Source organism: Pelophylax lessonae (genome assembly GCF_965119305.1).
Source record: "Pelophylax lessonae genome assembly, chromosome: 1".
NCBI lineage: Eukaryota > Metazoa > Chordata > Amphibia > Anura > Ranidae > Pelophylax > Pelophylax lessonae.
Genome location: NC_138768.1, coordinates 499,968,707 through 499,989,159, shown reverse-complemented (window position 1 = coordinate 499,989,159; position 20,453 = coordinate 499,968,707). Strand labels below are relative to the sequence as shown.

The following is a 20,453-nucleotide window of genomic DNA, read 5'->3' as shown; positions in this document are numbered from 1 at the left end:
TTTCTAGGTACCCCTTTGTAAGCAGTCTTTCAGACTGAATCAGGACTTGAAGTGATCTTCTCATGGGGGCACAGACCAAACTAAAAGTGAAGGAGCAATAGACATTCTATATTTTTATTGCTATCTGTGCCTTCCTGCCCTGGTAAAAAACACTTTCCCAAAAGAGTATAAATATCTGACGTAAATATTTTACCTTATCACTCTTTTAAAAAAATGCCATGTTTTTTCTAATATTGTACAGGAATTTTGCCCAGCACGTAGTATAAACAAAAGATTTTCTTATCTGATCTAAGTGGCAGATATATAGAAACAAACCTAACTTGCAACTATGTATAATTGAGGCATGGAGGGGATTGCAGTGGATTGTTTACACTTTTTCTTTATTAAAAGTGAAATTTTATATTTTCTTATTATATTTTCTTCACAAAGTCTATGTTTTCTTTCTAACTTCCTCTTTACTTATTCTCTATGTATATGTTGTTAGATTGTTATTGGCCACTAGAGGGTGTCCTGAACACTAATAGTGTAAGACTATCCTACACGACATTCTTTCTGCCAACAGCTCTAGCTCTGGATATATTATGGTGTTTTGTGTAACTATCTACCTCTTTTGATTTTTTTGGGCATTTGGTAGTGTTACAGAATCTGGAAAAAAAATGTAAATATTGTATTGGGTTTTTATTTTTGTATAAAAGGTAGCACAAAACTGAGAAATACACTTGAAGTTAGCATATAAAGCATCAGAGGCACAAAAAGGTAATTGGACTCCATCATACATATGCTGGCAGCACAAAGAAGTCACAGTTTTAACCAAGGATACAGACTAGTACATTACATCAGCGTGGTTACAAAACAGCCCTGTGTGACCGTACCTGGGGACTTGACATTATTTTGACCTAACTGGATCAAGTGGGAGAGCAGCCCCCCTGCCCCAAAGCACCCAACCCCCATGATGAGGGCATGCAGCCTGGTATGGTTAAGGAAGGGGGGGTCCGCTCACTCGTCCCCCCTCTTTCCTGACATGCCAGGCTGCATTCCCTGATAAGGGTCTGGTATGAATTTTTGGGGGAGACCCCATGCCATTTTTTTAATTTTTTATTTTTGCATGGGGTTTCCCTTAAATACCCTTCATTCCAGACCCGAAGGGACCCCACGCCCTTTTTTTCTTTATTTTTTTCAATAGCCAGCTGCTGGCTATTGTCATTAAAAATGGGATTTGACTATTTTTTTTTTTTTTAAAATATCAGTTTTGCTGCAGCATGTTCTATATATGTTACAGATACACCACTTTACAGGCAGACTAAGGGGACCTCCCAGGCAGTATATTTATGGAAATTTTTCATTTTTATTGTTGCACTTTAAGTGTAATTAAAATCACTGCTCCTGACAATCGTTTTTAAAATTTATTTTTGCATTGATACATGTCCCCATGGGAAGTACCCAAACCCCCTTACCCCTTTTATTGCCATTTACTTACATATAAGCCTTCAAAACGGGCACTTTTGATTTTCCTGTTCGGCTCCCATAGACTTTAATGGAGTTCGCCACTTGGGTTAGAACATCTCCCCTGTTCGTGGGCTGTTTGGCCCATGTCTATATATAGATTATACAGCTTTAACCACTTCTGGACCGCCCATTGCCGATTTTAAAGAGCCAATTTTTTTTTCATCATGATGTCTGAGGTCTTTTTGACTCCAGATCTCACAATAAAGAGGTCCTGTCATGCTTATTTCTATTACAAGGGATGTTTACATTCCTTGTATTAGGAATAAAAATGATCAAAATCTGTTTTTCTTTTTTTGTGTAAAACTGTGTAAAAATAAAAAATAATAGATAAAATAAAGAGGAAAAAAAATATTTTAAGCGACCTGTCCCCGTTAGCTCGTGCACAGAAGCGAACTCATACGCAAGTCCCACCCACATATGTAAACAGTGTTTAAACCACACATATGAGGTATCTCCGCGATCATTAGAGCGAAAGCAATAATTTGAGCCCTAGACCTCCTTTGTCACTTTAAGCTGGTAACCTGTAGACATTTTTAAAATGTCGCCTATGGGGATTTTTAAGTACCAAAGTTTGTTGCCATTCCACGAGCCTGCACAATTTTGAAGCATGACATGTTGGGTATCTATTTAGTCGTGTAACATTATCTTTCACATTATAGAAAAAAATTCGGATAACTTTACTGTTTCTTATTTTTTAACTCAAAAAAGTGAATTGTTTCCAAAACAATTTCGTTTGGAAGACCGCTGCGCAAATACAGTGTGATAAAAAATATTGCAACGATCTCCATTTTATTCTCTAGTGTCTCTGCTAAAAAATAAATATATAATGTATAGGGGTTCTAAGTAATTTTCTAGCAAAAAAAAAAAATATTTTAACTTGTAAACAACAAGTGTCAGAAATAGGCTTGGTCCTTAAGTGGTTAAAGCATGGTATTCGCCATATCTAAACAAACAACATTGCATTGATACATGTCCCCCAGGGAAGTACCCAAACCCCTATACCCCTTTTTTGCTAATTACTTACATATAAGCCTTCAAAATGGGCACTTTTGATTTTCCTGTTCGTCTCCCATAGACTTAAATAGGGCTCGCTGTTTGGGTTTGATCTCCCCTGTTCAGGGGGCTGTTTGGCCCATGTCTTAATATAGATTATACAGCTTTAGAGCATGGTATCTTGAATTGGAATGACTGCATAGACAATTTAAAGAAATGCACAAGGTCCCTTAACATCAGAGAAACAGCTCTGAAACTTCATACAAGATGGTATCAGACCCCAGTTAAGATTCACTCTATCTTTTCCATGGTATCTCTACTATGTGTTAGAGTTTGTCAGTCTTCAGGTACATACCTCCATATTTTCTGGGAATGTTCCCATGTGTCCTTGATTTGGAGAAAGCCGGACACCTTTAGAGCTGAAATATTATTTGTTCAGCTCTCTTTTACCCCAACCCAATGTTTGGTATTTTCAATTCAAGAGACTACCACGTTGCAGATGAGACTTATTCATACAATTCATTAATTCATTAGTGGAAAAGCTTTTTTATACCCTATACCATGCCATGTCCTATTATGATATTATGATAAGAAATGATCCCCTTGGTCAGATCTTTGCTCAATTTTTGAATGAATCCCCCTACCCACTCATAATTGTTTCACACACTGCTATGTCAATGCGGATGTTTTTTATATTCTACATTTGAAAATACCGGTATACAGGTTTCTGGCACCACTACACTCACTTTGTGAGGTGATTAATACATGGCTATCATTTAGACCATTATTTTCTAGACCTATAACTTCTGTCAATATCTTTATAATTAGGATGGTATAGTGCTATTGTAAAATGGTAATCTCTCTGTACTAATTTCTAATAAATAATTTGTAAACAAAGATTTTTACAGCACACAGTGGGCACATCTATTAGTAAAGGAAATCGTTCTTTTGGACCTGCTTGTCTCAAACAAACTATTTAAAGTCACATACAGTTAGGCTTTAAGCCTCTACTGTGCTATAGGGAAAGTGGAACCTGTTCAGGGATTTGCTCCTACTAGAAGAGTTCTGCCTAAAGGGGATTGCAAATGCTAGGCTGTATATGACATAATCCTGACCCCTGCACCATTTATGCTATATTGCACAACAAATGCTGGTTGCTCAGTGGTCGCTGTTAATGAAGTTCTTCTTTAAGATAGCTGTGTGCAGAAAAGCATATGTAATGGCAGAATTTCTTATTTTAAAAATTACTTTGCTGAGGTTGGCAGTTAGACTCTGGCTTGTAGCACAGCTTTTAAAGCATACTGTATTTATTGGGCACAAGTACTGTAGCATATGTTACCATGTACACAGTGAGTAGGATCATGTTTTAAGCCACTCCCACTCAGCGCAATTTGCTACACCCACAAGTTGCCACAATGTGGCAGGCACACTTTTGTTCTCTGGATACCCAAGCCTGAACTCCCCCCAGGAAAGAAAATTATCTACGGCCCTGGTCAAACGCTTTTGCAAAATCCAAGTATATTACATTCACAGTCACTCTTTTGTCTAAGGTTTTACTTAACTCCTCATAAAAAGAAATCAGATTTGTCTCACAACTTCTGTCTTTCAACTTCTGTCCTTCATGAATCTATACTGTCTGTTGCTTAAAATATTTTTTTTTAACAAGAACTCATCTATGTGGTCTTTTATTAATCTCTCCAGTATCTTCTTAACTATAGAAGGTAAACTAACAGGTCTATAGTTACTTGTTAAAGACTTTGGACCATTTTTAATATAGGCTCCACTTTGGCCTTACCCCAATCCAGTGGTACTATGCCAGTCGTTAAAGAGTCTCTAAAAATGGGAAAATTGTCTTTGAAATGACAGAGCTCAATTATTTTAGGATCTGTGGTTGTATGCCATCTGGTCGATGTGCTTTATTCACCTTTCTTTTGTCTTTTAATTAATGGACCATATCAATTTCGAGCCCTTGTGTATCATTTGGGGCTGTGTCAATATCATCCCCATTATGGACATGAGCTTCCCCATGCTCCTTTGCATACACAGAGCTGAGGAAGGTATTTAATACATGTGCCTTCTCTTTGTCCCCAGTCACCCACTTTGTAGTATACACACCCATATGCAATTACACCCATAATGCTTTAGCCTCATCACACTCTCCATCAACTAGGTCCTCTTTAACACTCACTTTGCGGTCACTTCTCACGTAGAAAAAGACACCACCACCTTTCTTTCAAGGGAGATAGAAAAAGGAGAAAATAGGAAAAAGAAGGTGGATGGGAGGGGAAGATGAGGGAAAGGAAAGGGTATTCCGGAGCCTACAAAGGAATAGTTCATACTTTTAAAGTGGACAAATATACCTAGTTTTCAAATGATTTAAGAAAAAAAACATGAAAGGTCTGATACAATGCTTGTGATACACTGCTTGAGTACTGAAATCCTAAAGTAGGCATTGGTGCAGTCAATTACATTGAGAACATTATTAGTTATCTTGTGGCCACCTGTGTACAATTTTAGTTTCACATGATCTAAAAATAACAAAAAAAAGTGGTTTTGGAAGATCCTAATGTCTTTTAGAGAACATACCTAAACAAACAACATGATTACCAAGGATCTGTTAAATTATAAAATTAATTTCAGGTAAGACATCAATTTGGGTTGGATTATAAAAAATATCCCACACTCTGAATATCCCTGGTGCACTACAATAATATATCTAAACCCAAAATCTATTTACAGTATGTTTGGCATCATGTCAGACTATATACATTTTTCTAAATCAAATATATATTTTTTTAATTCAGTTGTTTGCCTAGAGATCGAGCCAATAACTCAGCTCCTACCTCAGTGAAAATAACCTTCTTGATCCCTTACAGTCTGGCTTTCACTCGCAGCACTCTACAGAAACTGCCTTACTAAAACTCACAAACGATCTACTAACTGCTAAAACCAATGGCCACTACTCCATACTTCTATTACTTGACCTTTCTGCAGCCTTTGATACTGTTGACCACCCTCTCCTTCTTAATAAACTCTGTTCCCTTGGCCTCCAAGATTCTGCTCTATCTTGGTTCTCCTCCTACCTATCACAGCGCTCCTTCAGTGTTACCCAAAACTCTACCTCCTCCTCCCCATTGCCCCTTTCTGTGGGGGTTCCCCAAGGCTCTGTTCTTGGACCCCTTCTCTTCTCTATCTACACCGCCTCCCTTGGTCACTTGATAACGGCTTCCAATACCATCTATACACCGATGACACTCAAATCTATCTGTCTACTCCTCACCTCACTCCTTCAGTCTCCTCTCGAATTGCTAACTTATTTACTGACATATCAACATGGATGTCGCACCACTTTCTCAAACGAAATCTCTCTAAAACTGAGCTGGTAATATTCCCTCCCGCCTGTGCCCCCCTCCATGACTTTTCTATCAAAATTAGTTATGCAACCATCAATCCCTCCCCTCATGCCAGGGTACTAGGTGTAATCCTGGACTCTGACCTGTCCTTTCAGCCCCAAATCCAATCATTGTCAAAAGCTTGTAGACTTTACCTCCGCAACATCTCTAAAATTCGCCCCTTTTTAACAACTGAAACCACCAAGCTACTCATTCACTCCCTTGTTATTTCTCGCCTTGACTATTGCAACTCCCTTCTCATAGGTCTACAACTTCATAGGCTATCCCCTCTTCAGTCTATCATGAACGCTGCTGCCAGGCTTATCCACCTTACCAACCGCTCAGCGTCTGCCTCCCCTCTCTGCCAATCCCTACACTGGCTCCCGATTGCCCAGCGAATTAAATTCAAAATACTTGCCACAACATACAAAGCCATTCACAACTCTGCCCCGAGCTACATCACCAATATTGTCTGCAAATATCACCCAAACCATCCTCTCCACTCCTCTCAAGACTTCCTACTCTCAAGCTCCCTTGTCTCCTCCTCTCATGCTCGTCTCCAGGATTTCGCCAGGGCCTCTCCCATCCTCTGGAACGCTCTACCTCTACCTGCACGGCTATCTCCTACTCTGCCTGCTTTCAGGCGATCCCTGAAAACTCATCTCTTCAGGGAAGCCTATCACACCACCAACTAATCTGCCATCAGCTAATTCCCTACTCTTACAACCTCTTGTAACACCTGCTACACCCCATTAGATTGTAAGCTCTTCTGAGCAGGGCCCTCTTAATCCTCATGTATTTTATTGTATTGTATATGTACTGTCTCCCTCTAATATTGTAAAGCGTTGTGTAAACTGCTGACGCTATAGAAATCCTTAATAATAATAATAATAACGACATATCCTGTTTTAGGCTGACAATGCTGTTCTGTTGCATTGCAATTAGTAGCAGCATTGTCAGCCTATCCTGAGCACTCCTTCAGTTGGCTGTTGAGCTGTGTATAAGATCTTTTTATGGTTCCCTCAGACCTGGCAAGTAGCTCAATGGCCAACTACAAGAAGAGCAGGCTGACAACCTAGCTATTAGTTGCAAGGCAGTGACTTACTGCTTGTGGATTGAAACAGGGAGTGCTGTTACTTAACCACTTGCCAACCGCCTGCCCTCGCCCCCCACTAGGCAGTGGGGATGTCGATGCACGGGGCTGGTGGCACCGATTGCCGCCGGCCACCCACGATCTCTCCCCGCTGAGAGAGAAGGACAGTCAGCTGTTCTAAACACAGCCTACAGTTCTTCTCTCTGAAATTATCACAGAGCGCCTGTGATCCCTCTATATAGGATCACAGGTCTCTGTGGTCATTTCCCAAGCCCCTCCCCCCACAGTTAGTAAACACTCTCCTAGGCTTACATTTAACCCTTTGATCACCCACTAGGTTAACCCTTCCCTGCCAGTTTCATTATTACAGCACAGATTACTGTAGTAATGTCACTGATCCCCACAAAGTGTCAAAAAGGTCAATTAGGCATTCAATCTTTCCGTGGCAATGTCGCAGTAGCTAAAAATCGCTGATCACCGCCATTACTAGTAAAAATAAAAAAAATAAAATAAAAATTACATAAATCTTTCCCCTCTTTTGTAGACGCAATAACTTTCGCGCAAACCGATCAAGATATGCTCATTGTGATTTTTTTTTACCAAAAATATGTAGCAGAATACAAATTAGCCTAAAAGGATGAAAAAAGTTGATTTTTAAATTTTTTTTGGGGGAATGTTATATAGCAGAAAGTGAAAAATATATATTTTTTCTTTCCAGAATTGTCACTTTTTTTTTTTTGTTTAAAGCACAAAAAATAAAACACACAGAGGAGATCAAATACCACCAGCTCTATTTGTGGGAAAAAAAGGACATCAATTTTATTTGGGTACAGTATCGCACGACCGCGCAATTTTCCGTTAAAGTAACGCAATGCCCAATTGCAAAAAATGGCCTGGTCATTAAGGGGGAAAATCCTTCCGGTCCAGAACTGGTTAAAGGACCCTCAGAAACATTTTTAACTGACATAACTTAATAATTTGCTTCAAAAACTGTTTACATTGAGGTGTGATATCATACATTATAATAATCCTACTATAATAGATTTTGGGGTTACATACACTTTAAAACATGCAATTATGGTTTAATAGGAAGACTACCTAGAGACGGCAGTCTACCAAAACTCGGTGACTGATAAGGAGGGCTTTAGCTAGAGAAGCAATTAAGATGCTAGTAGTATGGTTATTATGAAGAAGCTGCAGTTATACACAATTTTGTTGGGGGAAACTACTCCTTGGAATTCCATGACCAGAAGCTTCTAGGAGCCATGCTTTGTGGGGAAGTGACAAGAAAAAAAAAAAGTTGCTGCTGAAAAAAACTCTATCGTGTCCCATTAGGTGTTTGCCAAAAGATGATTCATAGACACATCAAATGTGGATTTTATTTGATATGATGAGACCAAAGTGTAACTTTTATCCTTAGTGCAATCTGCTTTGTGTGGCTGAATACAACACTGTTCAGAAACCAAAGAATAATGTCCTAATGATGAAGCATGCTGGTGGTCGCACTATGTTGTAGAGATGCTTTTCTTTGTCAGGGATGGGAAACTGGTCAGGACTGAGCCAAGCTAGCCAGATACAGGCCATTTTTATATATGAAAAACCTTTTCAACCTGCAAGAGAACCAATCAGAGGTTTGCTTTCAAGCAAACAAAGGCTGCAAAAACTCAATAGAGGGGTTTACTTTAAAGAACCTAAAAGAATGGCTCATGTAACACCAAGGTCTATATCGTGTTGAGAATCTTTTGCAAAGTATTTGTTAATCAGCATTCCCCATCCAACCAGATAGATCAAGAGTAATTATACCATAAACAAAGCAAGAGAGCAAGAATTCTAGATTCCAAATATTATTATTATTATTATTAAGGATTTCTATAGCGCCAGCAGTTTACGCAGCGCTTTACAATATTAGAGGGAGACAGTACATATACAATACAATAAAATACAAGAGGATTAAGAGGGCCCTGCTCAGAAGAGCTTACAATCTAATGCAAAACTAGTAGTTTAGCACGCAATAAGGTTAACGTGGTCACAAACCTTTCTGTTGTTGTCACACTTGAGACCAAAATGTGCATTGCTATGCATGCTATGATGAAAGGAAGATAGTGTGTGTGCACAGAGAGCTGTCCAGTGGCCAGCGCACACACACACATACACCTAAAAACAAAAAACATCAGAAAACGTGTTTGTAATTTTTATTTATAATTTAATAGACAGTGTATGTTGCAGACTGAACATCACATTTTTTGAAATTCTGAAAGAATAACAGTTTTTCTTAATGTATTCCAATATGTTTGAAAAAAGAAATTGCATTTGTGATAAAGCTTTTAAAAAACAAATAAAAAGCATAGATGGTATATGTTGCTACAACAATAATATCAACATCATTTTTCTTTTCTATTACTAGATACCTTATTTGGAGCTTTTAATAAAGAAGCCTAATGTACAGTATATGGAATTCAATGCTTTGAAGCAGCTACATAAAGTTGAAATAAAAAATGTGCAGAAGCTAATGTCACTCTTTGTAATGAATAGCTTGGTGTTGTTGAACAACATAGAGGAGACACAGAAAATTGTCTGTAAACCTCCAAATTCTACATCTATAATTTTTAGTGTGTGTGATTGACAATTTCCAGTGTGTGTGTGTGTCTGATATTAGTAATGTCACTACCCTTGGGAAACTGGATATGTGGACTGGTAACAGCATGCAGTAAACATAAACCAAAGGCAATGTAAATTATGAATGGTGATGATTAGGGATGAGCTTGGCATTTGGGTTGACAGAGCATTTCGATAGTTAAGGTTAAAAGAATAGTTCACGAATGGGTGAACTAAAAGGTCAGGTTTGTCTTGTGCACCCTTGAACCTCTGTCTGCTGCAGCCGAAAGTGGTTTATTTAGTGGCATTATTACCACCGCCACAAAATGAATGATTTCACATCCCACCTACTGCTTGTTTTACCAGCAGGTATCCCAGCTGATGTCATTGACCAGATATGGTCATGCCCAATGAGAGTCCATTGAGAGCAGGGGTTGATATGTGCTAGTCTTTGTGCTTGTGTCAGTGAATCATTGGGGTGCCATTCATCGTGATCGACCATGGATCTACATTGCTGGATAATGTGATTGAGGGTGAATTATTGCATGGGATTTTTTTTATCATTTACATTTATTAACTTTATCATGAGTTTTGGGTGTATTTATTTACATTTTTCCTTATTTTCTGTGAATGAGTAACAAGTGGTATTATGTACCCCTTACTCATGCAGTTTGATAGGGCAAATATCTGGAGATCCCCTTACTTTAAAGGTAGCATCCATATTCCATGAGGTCTACTTTACAGACCTTCACATCCACAAAGCAAGGGATGTGGAGGACGAGGACCTTGTTACCAACAACATCCAGACAAGATGCCTTGCCAAGGGAGGGGGGAGGGCCCTGAAATGGTACCTTTGCCATGTTGAGGACATGTGGCCTGGTATGCTTCAGGTGGGGATGGGGTGCATGCTCACTGACCCTTCCTTTCCTGGCAAGCAAAGCTGCATGCCTGGGTTTGAGTCTGGTATAGATTTTGGGGGGACTCCACATCTTTGTTTGTTCTTGCTTGGTTCCAACTCCATACCAGGCTGCTGTCATTCACAGAAAGAGTCCTTTGAGAGCTGGGATCATTGTGCCCTGATCACGTTTGTGGGTTGTCATTAGTGGGGTGTCACTCATAGTAATTAACCTTGTATCTACGTCACTGGGTGATGTAATTGATGATGGGTTTATACTGTCGGACATTTTCATTTTTTTAATAAAGAACTTTGTATGTGTATTACATTTCTTTTTTTTTTTTTTTGTGAATGAGTAACAAGGGGTACACTTTTCTTAAAACCTTTTTAAAACCTCTAAGCTCAGCCCCCTAAAAGCCAGTGAAAACCTTACAACTCATACAATTGTTAACAATATTTTGGGAAACAGTAATGTAGGCTAGCTGTACACCCCTTTGGAAATGCTGTAATGCAAAGTTAATGCCATAAAATTACATTTTCATTACTTGGAACCCAATGTCAATGTGTCCCCTGCAAGAATGAGATGTTCAAATTTGCCATTCAGTGGTACCATGAGTGGGCTAAATTAGCAGAATAGCCATACAGATACTTCATGAACCAATAGTACTATTAAGAAATTTAGGTTTGTAATTATAACAGATATTAAGAAGAGACAAAAAAATACATATTCATTTTGTAGGTTATATACGCTTTTTTGGAATGTATTCTTATTCCTTCTTTTAATGGGGCTTCTGCATCTTTAAGGTATCAAAAAGAAGAAGAATCAGTGACAAGTGTTCTTTGGTATTTACAATGTTTACTTCCACAGAGCAGTGAGTGTGCGTCTAGGGGCGTGCAGTTCAGAAAGCTATAAAGGAGAGAGGCTGGAGAATTTCATTCATTCATTGAAAGACAGCTCACAAGCTGTGTGCTGAACAAGCCTTTTGCTGTGACACTGCACACAATGCAGAGCTCTCCTTGGAAGGTCAGGTGTGCTACTCTGTGCTTCACTCTCTTATCCATCACTGGGGTCAAGCTTAGGCCCTTGGGCGAGCAGGAGAAAATGATTCAGCTGGAGGCAGTGAAGAAAAGCATTTTGGATCGCCTGGGTTTACACAAACCTCCTGTTATTAGGGAAAAAATGAACAAAGATGAAATGCGCAAAATGTATTGGTTATACCAGGAGAAGTTAATGGAGCTGCGGGGAAATACAAGCAAGGACGAGACACCAGAGAGAAGAGTGCATCTACTGACACCAAAATGTGAGTGGGAGATATTGTAGCCTATAGAAAATAACAATGAAACCTAAGCTTTTATTGGAATAGATACGATCTATTTGTTATCTGCTTTTACACATTTTACTCTATTTAATCAAAAGCTTATTTTTAATGTTGACGGGGGTTCAGATAGATAGTTAAATTGACTGATAGACATGTATGTGTAACATCTATTAACATGAAGCAAGATATCCTCCCTTTGTACGCTACCTTTATCTCTGGGACTAGTTTACTGCAATTGAGAGCACTCTGGTTTCGTGATCAGCACCCTTTCTTCTATGAATGCATATTTTACAGTACTCTCTTTCTGGTCATTGAACCATTAACGCTATCAATACTTGACGCTCAATTTACAAAACACACCAGGATAAGGAGCCGTATATTTTTAAAAGTGACAGTTATTTTTAATCCAATGAGGACTGAAACCATACACTAGTTCAAACCAGACATACATGTCTGAAAAACAATTGTATTGCAAATATGCCTCTTAAGGGCATTTCCCATGCTTTACAGTACATTTTCATTTACATTTATTAGCATACTTTTTTCTGTATGTCATTTTCAAGGGTAGGTTTGAATATGCATTTTACATGCACTTCCATTTACCCTCTATGGCAGCCACTTTTTTTTATTTTTTTATTAAAATGTGTAAAAAATATTGACTTTTCAAAAATGCACAGTGTAGATGAGACTGGAAAAGTACACGTGAACCCAGTCCCAAAGTCACGCACCTCCTCTGTGAATCAATAGAACACCACTGGTTAGCTGATTGTTTCCGGAGTATAACAGGCCCCATGTCAAGTACATAAATACTTTTATTGGTAAAAGCAATCATATCAGGAAAGCTGTACTTAGAGCAACCTGGAGGCTGCAATCGCTGGTCTTTTCTAAAAGTGCTCGCTAACTTGGAACTAGTGTAAGGATCACGTTTTCTGACATCACTTGCTGCATGCTTGCTTTGGTCAGTGAGTGTACTGATATTTGGCCTCAGAATCAAAATATTTTATACATTAACCCACATTAATAAGATTGTGTAAAGTAAAATCCCACTCTATAAATGTGTTAAAACTTCTGACAGTATTTAATTGCAGCCCATGTCCCTACTTCCTGACTTTTTGAAAGAAGTAAGAAAGATAGAAAGTGTGACTATTTGACAGGTGCCAAACTGACCAAAAATTTGATTGAAAGGCAGCAAAAAAAAAAATAAAAAATCAATGGAATAAGAAAGGTTTAATTTCTTTGGGAGGGATGTGTTGCTTTATGTTCCCATGAAAGAGATTTCCCCTCACTTCCTGCCCAGATGAAAACATAGGACAGAAAAAAAAAATATAAGGGGGCTCAATTAATAATAAAACTTTGTCAGAATAATCTCCTCAACAGGGATTCAGCATTTTAAACTTGATGGTAGTACCCACTTTGTCCAAAGGGACACTTAAGAGAAAAAAAAAAATTATACAGGAATATTTGAAGAGAAAATCCAGGCAACCCAGTCAGTGAGCTATTAATACCATGCAGCACATTGCAGCTGTGCTAAAATCAGAAATATTTCTTTAATGTGAATTTTCTGTCCACTGCAGCCACAATTTATGTAGATCACCTCAAAGGGTTAGTAGGAGGGCAGTGGGAGTTACTTCCTGATGTCTGTATTATATACCTTCCTCTCTCCTCCTTCCTTCTCCATCAGCAGTCACGTTCATACATGACTATGATTGGTGTCTTTTATTATTATATACATTTTTTTGTATCTTTTTGTATTCTGTAAAGAAGCAAAGAGGGTGATCCAGCATTACAAGCAAACATTTTCCAAGATTACAGACAAAGGGGAGTAAGGTGTGCTGGTGTAGTGCACCACTGCCTGTATGACGTGCCGCAGTACTGAGTAGGCAGGCTGTGCTTCCTGTATGCATCCTAATTCTTAAAGAGTAACTCCACTTTTGTAGAGAAAAAAAAAAAATTCCTTCTGGGTGATCTATGTACATTGCAATTATTTTAACAAACTTGTAGATTCCTACCTTTTGTTATTCTAAAGAAATCTCTGTATGTTTGTCTGTGTCCACTTGGTAAGTGAATCTAATGGGAGTGGTTTCATAATTATCAGTTAGCTGCTGCACCTGCATGGCTCTAATGAGGAAAACTGCAGGGTCTGCATCCCTTTAGACATGATTTCTTTTGGGAGTAAGACTCGGTTCACATTGGCGCAATGCCGGAAACCCTGCAAATCCACTGAAGGTTTCCGCATCGCACCCGACTTGCAGGCAGTTCACACTGTCATATGTGAACCAATGGGAGTGTCAATACAAAGTTAATGACATGCCAAGATCAGTTCGCATATCGCAGTGCGAACTGTGATTTCGGACAGGAATCGGTTTGCATAGGTGTAAACACCCATGCGATCCAAATCAAGTAAAGGGTCACGCACGAGTTTGGTCCGAATGCAATGCAAATTCAGCCATAAAATCTGTATGGCTGAATTCGCATTCCACAGACATTGCAAGTGATTTATACAGCAGTGCGGTGCGAATCACATGCGATGTCTTCCATCGCACCAATGTGAACAAAGCCTATCTCACCAAGAATGAATTTTTTGTTGCAGAGGATGCAAAAAAAAAAAAATCAGTGAGCCAATCAGCATGCAAGCATTGCATTTTACAGAAAATGACAGAGCTGCAGATTAAAAAGGAAAGGTCGCAATTGTAAACGCTATATTATTTTTTTTAAATTTGCTATTCTTTTCCACACAAAAGTAGATTTACCCTTTAATTTATTCTTTTGGCTTCATTGCATCAGTATATGTAAACCCTACATCCACGTGCAGTATGTTTGGTATCATGCTGAAATCTATTCAGTTTTCTTAAAACAGTACTCTAGCCTTCCATTAAAAAAACGAATTAACTATAATTAAATCTGCACTTACATTTTTCTCATTGTCTGCCTACAAAGCCCCACAAATACCTGTTGAGACCTGCCAGTGAAGTCCACCTAATCCACATTCCTCTGATGGGAAGACAATGGTGCTGCACTGCTCCTGATTTCAAAGCAGTGTTGCTACTCTTAGGAAGGGTGTGCATGATTGCACTACAGTAGGATGAGAAGATGTTGCAGAGGCTTGACAATCAGCATTGACAATGCTGACTCAAAGTTTTCAATTAGCATATGGCCATACCTAGTTATGCTCACTGCTTTCTGGATTGAGAGTTGAGAGCACTGCCTCAGTTTCTGAATCCCTCTCACTATGAGTGTAGGGTATGGGAGGAGGCAGGACTGGCCCAAGACATTGTGCTGCCTGGGTCAAAGCATGAAATGCTGCCGCCACCCCCCCCCCCAAAAAGAAACAATGACGCCCACCAAAAGGCCCCCACATCTATTATTTTATATCATGAGAGGGTGAAAAAGAGAGGGGGGTGAGAGAGAGAGGTGGGAGTGAGAGAAAGAGGGGGGGGTAGTGAGAGAGAGGGCGGAGTGAGAGGGGGGTAGTGAGAGAGAAAAAGGGCAGAGGGGGTTGGGTGAGAGAGGGGCGAGTGTAGGAGAGAGGGAGTGAGAGAGAGGGGGGTGAGGGTGGCTGAGAGACAGATGGGCTAAAGAGACAGGTCTGCTGAGAGACGGGGGGACTGAGAGATACAGGAAGTGAGAGAAAGTGAGAGAAAGAGAGGGGTGGAGTGTGAGAGGGGGGCTGAGAGAGGGGCTGAGAGACAGGGGTGCAGAGAGACTGGGGGGGGGGTGGAGAGACAAAGGAGTATGAGAGAGGGGGTGGAGTGTGGGGGGGGCTGAGAGAGGAGGTGGGTGAGAGAGGGGGTGAGTTTAGGAGAGAGGGAGTGAGCAAGAGAAAGGGGTGAGAGATATGGGGGCTGAGAGAGAGAGGGGTGCTTAGAGGCCGGGGGCTGAGAGATAGGGGGTGAAGTGGGAGAAAGAGGGGGAAGGTGAGAGAGGGAGAGGGGAGTGAGTGTGAGGGAGAGGGAGTGATTGTAAGAGAGAGGGGGCTGAGAGACAGGGGCCTGAGGGACAGAGAGAGGCTAAAAGAGGGGGAAGGTGAGAGAGGGAGAGAGGGAGTGAGTGTGAGGGAGAGGGAGTGATTGTAAGAGAGAGGGGGCTGAGAGACAGGGGCCTGAGGGACAGAGAGAGGCTAAAAGAGGGGGTGGGTGAGAGAAAGAGAGGGAGTGAGTGTAAGAGAGAGGGGGCTAAGAGACAGAAAAGGGCTGAGAGAGGGGGTGGGTGAGGGAGTGAGAGAGAGGGGGGCTGAGAGACAGAGGGGAGTGCTTAGAGACAGGGGAGTGAGAGAAAGTGGGGTGAAAACACACATAGCCCTGTCCCTATCTTCAGTGCCTCCTCGGCCCCACCCCTCCCCTTACAGGCTCTGTGTGTGAATAGGTATGTGTAGCGTGCCCAGTACCTGATGGAAAGCAGTGAGCAGCGCCTAATTTCTTTCTTTTCTTAGAGGCGCTCTCATTGCTTTGCTCCCTCCGTGGCAGCCTCTGCCTTTCGCCTGTTCTCTTTCTGTGGCCCCCAGTCAGCCTGTCCTCCATTCTCTGTTGATCTTTGAGCAGAGAGGAGGCTGTAGGAATCCAGGTTCTGGAAGCACCGGGGAGGCTGTGCCTGCTCCTGTTTGACCCTTCGGTGGTCAGGGAGAAGGTGGAGCTCTTCTTCCCCCCCGGGCTCTCACATGTCTAACTACCCTCCTCACTGGCCACCTTCGATGAATCCCTGTGGCTTGTTTGCTGCCACACTCACCAAACTCTGCATGAAAAAAAGTGGCTCAAGGAGGAGTATGTTAGGCACTCTGCCACCCTTCTCAAAATTCCGCCTGGGTCCAATGGTCCCAGTGGGACCCATGGTAGGGCCGGCCCTGGGAGGAGGACAATATAAGATACAAATGAACATAGATTTGACTCAGTTAGGGAAAGTAAAGACAGTTTATTTTTTTTACTTTAAATAAATAAACAAAAATTACCTTTCATTTTCAGTCTGCGGTGCTGTGATTTTCTGTAAAATTCAATGCAATATGGCAACTTGGAGGCATTCTGTACACAGTTGATATACAGACCTTTCCCAGAAATGTGACTTCCTGCTTGTTTGATGGGCTCACTGATTTTCCAAAAAGTCTTTTTAATGATAAATGTAAAAATTTAGTCATCCTCTGCAATAGGAATTATATTTTTGGGGAGATAATCCCTAAGGGGTTAATTACTTCTAAAGAGATGCAGATGCTGCAATGTTCCTCATTGGAACACTGCAAGTGCATCAGCTGATTATATTGAACACACACACTCCTATTAAGGAATGAGTATTCCAATGACAAAGCGGAGCATACAGCGTTTTCCTTAAGAACAGAAAGAGGTAGGACTCTGCTACCTCTTGAAATACTTGCAATATACATAGATCACCCAGAGGGGATTCTTTTTTTTTCTTCAACAAAATTGGAGCTACTCTTTGGGGAAATCATTTTTTTGCAAATTTTTTGCGAGTTCCTTACTAGAGATTCTGGTAGTGACAGCATTTCCAGCAGCAGGCCAGCAACACTAAGCTGCTGCTTCACAATTAGTAGTGGGTAGTTAAACTTCCATTTGGGCTCTTTAACCACTTCTGGACTGGAAGGTTTTACCCCCGTTTTGACCAGGCCATTTTTGGGATATGGCACTGCTTTACTTTAACTGACAATTGCGTGGTTGTGCGGCGCTGTACCCAAATAAAATTGATGTTCTTTTTTTTCCACAAATAGAGCTTTCTTTTGGTGGTATTTGATTATCTGTGCGATTTTTATTTTTTGTGCTATAGACAAAAAAAGAGCGACAATTCTGAAAAAAAATATATATTTTTTTACTTTCTGCTATAAAACTTTCCCAATAAAAAATTTTTTAAAAATCTAATTTTTTTTCATAATTTTAGGCCAATATGTATTCTGCTACATATTTTTGGTAAAAAAAATCTTGATTGGTTTGCGCAAAAGTTATCGCTACAAACCTGGAGAAAGATTTATGTCATTTTTATTTTTTTTTTTTTTTTACTAGTAATGACGGCGATCAGCAATTTTTAGCGGGACTGTGACATTGCTGCGGACAGATCAGACACCTAACTGACATTTTTAACACTTTTGGGGGGGCCAGTGACATTACTACAGTAATCAGTGCTAAAAATATGCACTGTTACTGTACTAATGACACTGGCAGGGAAGGGGTTAACACCAGGGGCGATCAAAGGGTAAATGTGTCCCTAGGGGGTGCTTTCTAACTGTGTGGGGGATGGGCTTGCTGGATGAACACAGAGACCTGTGTTTCTAAATAGGAGGAACACAGGAACCCTGTGTTCATTACTGACAGAACAGCCGTCTGCCATGTTTACATCAGCAGACCGCCGTTCTGTCTCCATGGGAATTGATCACAGGTGCCTGGCGGACATTGCAACTGTGGGACCAGTTGATTGGCTCCAAAAGAAACACCACACAATTCTCCTGTGCTTGAAGGTCGGCCCCAAAGAGGTTATATTCTAGGATCTCCGTTCAGGCTGAATCAGATAAATGCCGCCTTGCTGCCCTCACAAGACTAGGGATGTCTGAGCAACTGGAAATAAGAAATGGATAGAGGGCACACCGGCTTAGTGCATTATCATTGATAAAAACATATCTGTGAACTTTTTATCCATGATGTGATACTGAGGGCACTACAGCCACTCCAATTTGATATGCCTGTATCAAGTTTTTGTGCGGGAGTACTTTTCTTATATCAATTAAAATATATTTTTATCAAGGATAATGGACTAGGCCGATGCGCCTTCTGTCCATTTCTCGTTTCCAGCTGACTGGCTCACCCTGTGGCCAATCGGCGCATGCACACGTGCCCCCACAGGCTGTCCCGTGACACGAAGTACATGTACGTCATTTTGCGGGTCAGAGCCGACCTGCCGCCGTAAAAGTATGGCGGTTGGTCGGCAAGTGCATAAGCAGGCTGTTTGGCTGCCTTTCTGGTAGACCTGCTAGTAAGTGTGATTGCCAACTAAAGGAGTGCCCTTGGCAGGCTGACAATGTTGCTAAATGCAAGACAGCGGCTTAGTGTTGTCAGTCAGTGACAGAAAGTGCTGTTTTTTCCAAGATTTCCAGATGAGAAACAGCATATTAATACAATTTAAAAAATTGCTTAAGAAAACAGTATACAGTGAGGCACGATACCAAACATACTTAATAATAGTTTTATGGATTACATAACATTTTAATAAACAAAAAAATGTGAATAGTTATTTTTAGGAAAGCTCTATTATAAAACAATTGGTAAAATAATTTAGAGTCAAAAGACATTTTTAATCATAATTACTGAGAGTTCACAATACCATATTCTGTATTACAGTAGAACGAAGCACGAAGATATCTGGAAAACATGGAAGCAACCGTCATCACTACAATTTGATCTTCTCCAGGACACAGACAATACATCAACAGTTGAGCGTGACGAGAGCTGAACTGAAACTCTGCAAAGATGTATTAGCTGCACTTAGATCAGCTGCAACAAATTCAACATCTAAGTCTATGGTGAACATTTACAAAGTGACAGAATCAAGCCATGCTAACGGAGAACAAGAATATAAATTACTTGATTCTAAACCCATAAACAAAGATATGATGACATTAAATGTAGACACTGCCGTACAGCAGTGGGTTGCAAGTTCTGAGAAATGTCTTAAGCTTGAGTTAGTAGTTATACTGGACAAGACTTTTATAAATGATGGTAGTAAACAAATTGGAGCAGACAATGCCCTTGAGTTAGAAGTGGAAACACAGGAGCAAGCATACTCAAAAACAAGGAGAGCCAGGTCCCTCTCTGCAGATGAAGACTGTAAAAAGAGTGAAAAGAAATGCTGCCGTAAGTCCTTATTGGTGTCCTTTGAACAGATTGGTTGGAGCGACTGGATTGTTCATCCATCCACCTACGAAATGCATTTTTGTGATGGATCCTGCCCTCATAACTACAAACCAGCCAGCATGCATGCCCAGATTAAATACAGAATGCATCATATTAATGGAGATACTCCAGCACCATGCTGTGTTCCAGGAAGTTATGATCCCATGGTACTCATGCATTATAATTCTGAGCGCAAACTGGTTTTTACAGTCTTCGAGGACATGATTGTTCGAAAGTGCCACTGTGCCTGAGGTGGTGCCAACAGTGCCGGTAAATGGAAATTTGAGAAGTGCTTGGTAAGCACTTACATCAGAACAATTGCCCAAACAAAAAACCTGCCCTGCCTTATACAATTTCAATCTATGCTTCACCTACATTCTCAGTTTGATTTATCCAGCCACTATTCAGTTGTTATACAAAAAAAGGCAGGAAAAGTTAAGAGATTAAAAGCAAAGCTAAAAATAGAATGCTGCTGCATAACAGATTCTCATAGGGAAGTGGCAACTCTTTAACCACAATTTTATTCTACTATTTGTAAGTAGAATTTGCAAACTGACCCTTTTAAAAATGACTGTTGGCAATGAAAAGTATAAATAACTAGTTATTAGCATACTGTTCCAAAATGCATTTTCTAGAACTGAAAAAAATCTTAACTTTAAGAGCTCTGGATATTTTTTTTTTTTACCCATGATCAATCTGTGGATATCAATGAGTGGGCATGGTAGATAATATGTTCTGGTTACATAACCGGCATGCAAGCACAGTAATGGAAAAAAGGCA

General features: G+C 40.2%; 1 protein-coding gene across 1 annotated transcript; it reads left to right on the top strand.

Annotated features, from left to right (window-relative positions):
* Positions 1-11,393: 11,393 nt before the first annotated feature.
* GDF15 (growth differentiation factor 15) lies at positions 11,394-20,179 on the top strand. The gene is made up of 2 exons (XM_082243376.1): positions 11,394-11,775; positions 19,122-20,179. Exons 1-2 carry the CDS (start codon positions 11,478-11,480, stop codon positions 19,922-19,924), a joined length of 1,101 nt encoding a protein of 366 aa, XP_082099502.1. The 5' UTR covers positions 11,394-11,477; the 3' UTR covers positions 19,925-20,179.
* The last annotated feature ends 274 nt before the right edge of the window (positions 20,180-20,453 follow it).

What these genes read in the sequence shown, in the direction of transcription:
- GDF15 (XM_082243376.1), top strand. Translation starts at nt 11,478, where the DNA reads ATGCAGAGCTCTCCTTGGAAGGTCAGGTGTGCTACTCTGTGCTTCACT. An exon ending in GCATCTACTGACACCAAAAT is followed by an intron (nt 11,776 to 19,121) that starts GTGAGTGGGAGA and finishes TCTGTATTACAG; the next exon opens with TAGAACGAAGCACGAAGATA.